Source organism: Phacochoerus africanus, chromosome 11 (genome assembly GCF_016906955.1).
Source record: "Phacochoerus africanus isolate WHEZ1 chromosome 11, ROS_Pafr_v1, whole genome shotgun sequence".
In the NCBI taxonomy this organism is placed as follows: Eukaryota; Metazoa; Chordata; class Mammalia; order Artiodactyla; family Suidae; genus Phacochoerus; species Phacochoerus africanus.
In genome coordinates, this window is record NC_062554.1 from 1,660,076 (window position 1) to 1,663,865 (window position 3,790).

Sequence of the window (3,790 nt, forward strand, 5' to 3'; positions counted from 1 at the left end):
GATTCCTTCTTAGTAGAGGTGGGGAGTCATACAAGGTAAGTGACCACTAGAACAATAAGAATGGGGAAAAGGTTTCCTTTAGAGGCAAATAGACTGGAAAACCTTGGGAGGAAAGTGAGTGCGTGAAGCCACATGGGTCCAGGCTGCAGACGCTTGGGTCGGTGAGTTTCCCGCCCTAGGGTCTCCGTGTTCACTGTGAACCGTGACTGTAATGCTTTCTCCCCTAATCTTATGCCTGTGGTTTGCTTACTGCCATTCTGGTCTCCATTTCGGCATGCCATTCTGGTCTCCATTTCGGATTCCCTGACTCCTCAAAGCAAAGCAGTCATCTGCTCTCACATCACAGAGCTCCTGTGTGTCTGTTACATACTGTGTTTCTCAGGCATAAGATTGTCTGGCCCCTCATATGCATTTGGTCAATATGCATTGAATATACGAATGACTTTATAGTCACACAGCCACTCTGTACCTCACTTTGTCATTTATAAAATCAGAATGCGGAGTTCCCTGGTGGCTCAGTGGGTTAAGGATCCACCATTGTCACTGCTGTGGCTTGGGGTGCTGCTGCGGCACTGGTTTGATCCCTGGTCACATGCCATACCATGGCTGAAGTAAAAAAAAATCAGCATGAGAATTCTAAACACACAGAATTGTGAGGACTGCATGAGAGCTCTGTCTAGCCCCAGCATACCATCTGGCTCACGATAGCTATTAAGTGGTTGTTCTTTTTATTCTCCTTGCATAATTACAGTGCAGAGAAAATAGTTGTCCTTCAAATCACAATATATCCATGATTCTTTCAGAGCAATTTCCACCCATTATTTCTCTTTCTTGGTGTGCCTTCCTTTTGCACTGCTGGTTCCTTACGATTTTTCTTCCCCTTCACCTTTAACAGTGACTGACATTAAACTCAAAATTCCATGGAGTGCCTTTTTTTTTGTCTTTTTGCCTTTTCTAGGGCTACTCCCATGGCATATGGAGGTTCCCAGGCTAGGGGTCGAATTTGAGCTGTAGCCACAGGCCTACACCACAGCTCACGGCAATGCCGGGTCCTTAACCCACTGAGCAAGGCCAGGGATTGAACTCACAACCTCATGGTTCCTAGTCGGATTCGTTAACAATTGCACAATGACGGGAACTCCATGGAGTGTCTTCATGTCATTTTTTCTGCCCTTACCTCTTACAAAATTGGATGATTAATGAATACCTGAAATAGAAATATGATTTACAAAATTGATCCAAGGAATTTGAGTTTATTCCATGCAGGTCTGCCAGTCAAAGCAAACCACATAACAAGTATACTTGCTAGAAAATGTCCTGGAGTTTTGCTAAAAATACCCCAATTTGATTAGAACAGTAGGACCAAAACACGCCTCTCTAAATAAGACAGTGCCTTCAAAGTCATTTGGACTCCAAGCTAATCCATTAATGTTATAATAGGCATCTGGAAAAGACCTTCAATGACAAGTCTTAAAAACTTCAAAATGTTGATGTGGCTTAAGAACTGAAGTTATTATGTACCTCAAAGTCCAAATGTCAGCTTGAATAATGGATTGCCATGTCCTCAGTGAGAGTTACAACACATTAAATGTGTTGATGTGGTCAGGTCATTGCAAAGTGATCGCCTTTGGAGCTACGTTAACGGGGCACAGGGATGGAAAGAGGATTGTGTTGAGAGGAAAGTCTGAGTTCTTCTGGAAAATGGCACTGATCTCCTTAATTTAAAACATGTTATATTGATTTTATTTATTTATTTTTTTGTCTTTTTGCTATTTCGTGGGCCGCTCATGCAGCATATGGAGGTTCCCAGGCTAGGGGTCGAATCAGAGCTGCAGCCATTGGCCTATGCCAGAGCCACAGCAACGTGGGATCCGAGCCGTGTCTGCAACCTACACCACAACTCACAGCAACGCTGGATTGTCAACCCACTGAGCAAGGGCAGGGACTGAACCTGCAACCTCGTGGTTCCTAGCCGGATTCATTAACCACTGCACCATGACGGGAACTCCTGATTTTGAAGGATTTAAATTATTGAGCTATTTTATTCATTCAGTTGATAGTTTATGAAGCACTCCGGAGTACCTGGGCACCATTATATCTCAAAAAGCACTTGAAAAATTGGACATCACAAAATCCAGGGACTGAGAATAAAGCCAGTTTTATTCATATTTTCCTCTTACATGCAGATCCAGATTGGGGAAGGAGAGATCAGAATGCTTTTGTGAATATAATCCTAGAAGAGATGTGGGCCCATTCCATGGCGTTTATACAGATTTTCGTACTAGAGTTCTCCTCATCCCTCTGACTCCTGAACTTGATTTCAGTCAAGTGTATTTAGCGTTCCTTTCCCAGGCTCTCCTGTGAAGAGGTGTCTGAGGCTAAGCCCCCCTCGTTTAAAGTTTAGTTGACATCAGTACATCAGGATAGTTTAAAATCATCTCAGAGTCTTGACCTCAAGAACACCCGCCCCTCTGGGGGAGAGCTGTACCTGCACCAGGAGGATGGGCAATCACACCCCCGTGGGCACCTTCCTTCTGTGGGGCTTTTCCAGTTTCCCAGACCTGCAGACTCTCCTCTTTGTGATGATTCTCTTCTCCCACGCTACCATCCTTGCTGCAAATGTGTCTGTAATGGTGGCCATCAAGTGCACGCACAACCTTCACACCCCCCTGTACTTTCTGCTCGGAGGTCTGTCCTTTTCAGAAACCTGTACCACTATGGCAATTATCCCCCGACTGCTGGTGGATCTCCGGTCAGAAAGCAAGACCATTTCTCTCTCAGAGTGTGCCACACAGATGCTGTTCTTCTTTGGCTTGTCGTGCAGCAACTGCTTCATCATGTCTGCCATGTCCTACGACCGCTACACTGCCATCCGCAACCCGCTGCGCTACGCCACCCTGATGACCCCAAAGGTCTGCTTCCAGCTGATGGCGGCCTCCTGGGTGGTTGGGTTCCTGGTTTCCCTGTGCATTGTCGTCGTCATATTCAACCTGTCTTTCTGTGACTCCAACGTCATCCAGCACTTCTTTTGTGACATCTCACCTGTGATGTGCCTTGCTTGTGACTATACTCTCTACCATGAAATGGCTGTATTTGTGTTCTCCACCTTTGTGTTGGGGGGCAGCTTTATCCTAATTATGATTTCCTACGTCTTCATTGGGTCCGTAGTTATGAAGGTGCCTTCTGCCAAGGGGAGGTGTAAGGCCTTCTCCACCTGCTCCTCCCACCTGACCGTGGTGTGCATACACTATGTATTTGCTGGCTTTGTCTATCTGAGGCCCAAGGACAGGGACTCCCTCCGTGAAGATATGCTGATGGCTGTGGCATACACAATACTGACACCTCTGCTTAATCCCATTGTTTACAGTCTAAGAAACAAAGAAATGCAGGTAGCCCTAAGGAAGGTGCTAGACAACGCAAATAGGTTCATCCTTCAGATGGTAAATGAAAGAACCTTGAACTGGTAAAAATTACAGACTGCTGCAAAATTAAAGCGGGAAATGTGGAATACTTCCAATGAAATAATCTGTATACAAAGCAATTAAAGTATTACATGACTATTATGTTACCTGCAGAGAATTAGTGACACAGTTTTGGCAAAAATGAAGGGCTGACCCCACTACCTTCTGCAGGTGAGTGAGGTAAAAGTTCACCTCCTCTCACTGCTCTCTCGTCTCCTTCCCAGTGATAGTGTGACGCCAACCTGCCTCCCTTTGTACTTTCCATCAAACATTGTATTGAGTTATTCTTGTATTACATGGGCAGGTGTGGGCAATCAGAAATATGTGAC

At 45.2% G+C, this 3,790-nt stretch overlaps 1 protein-coding gene across 1 annotated transcript; it reads left to right on the forward strand.

Annotated features, from left to right (window-relative positions):
* The first annotated feature begins 2,501 nt into the window (after positions 1-2,501).
* On the forward strand, positions 2,502-3,467 carry LOC125111327 (olfactory receptor 10T2-like). Its single transcript, XM_047753268.1, has one exon. The coding sequence runs from the start codon at positions 2,502-2,504 to the stop codon at positions 3,465-3,467; it is 966 nt and encodes a 321-aa protein (XP_047609224.1).
* The last annotated feature ends 323 nt before the right edge of the window (positions 3,468-3,790 follow it).

Bases quoted from the DNA above. Each gene is read 5' to 3' on its own strand.
- LOC125111327 (XM_047753268.1), top strand. From the start codon at position 2,502: ATGGGCAATCACACCCCCGTGGGCACCTTCCTTCTGTGGGGCTTTTCC.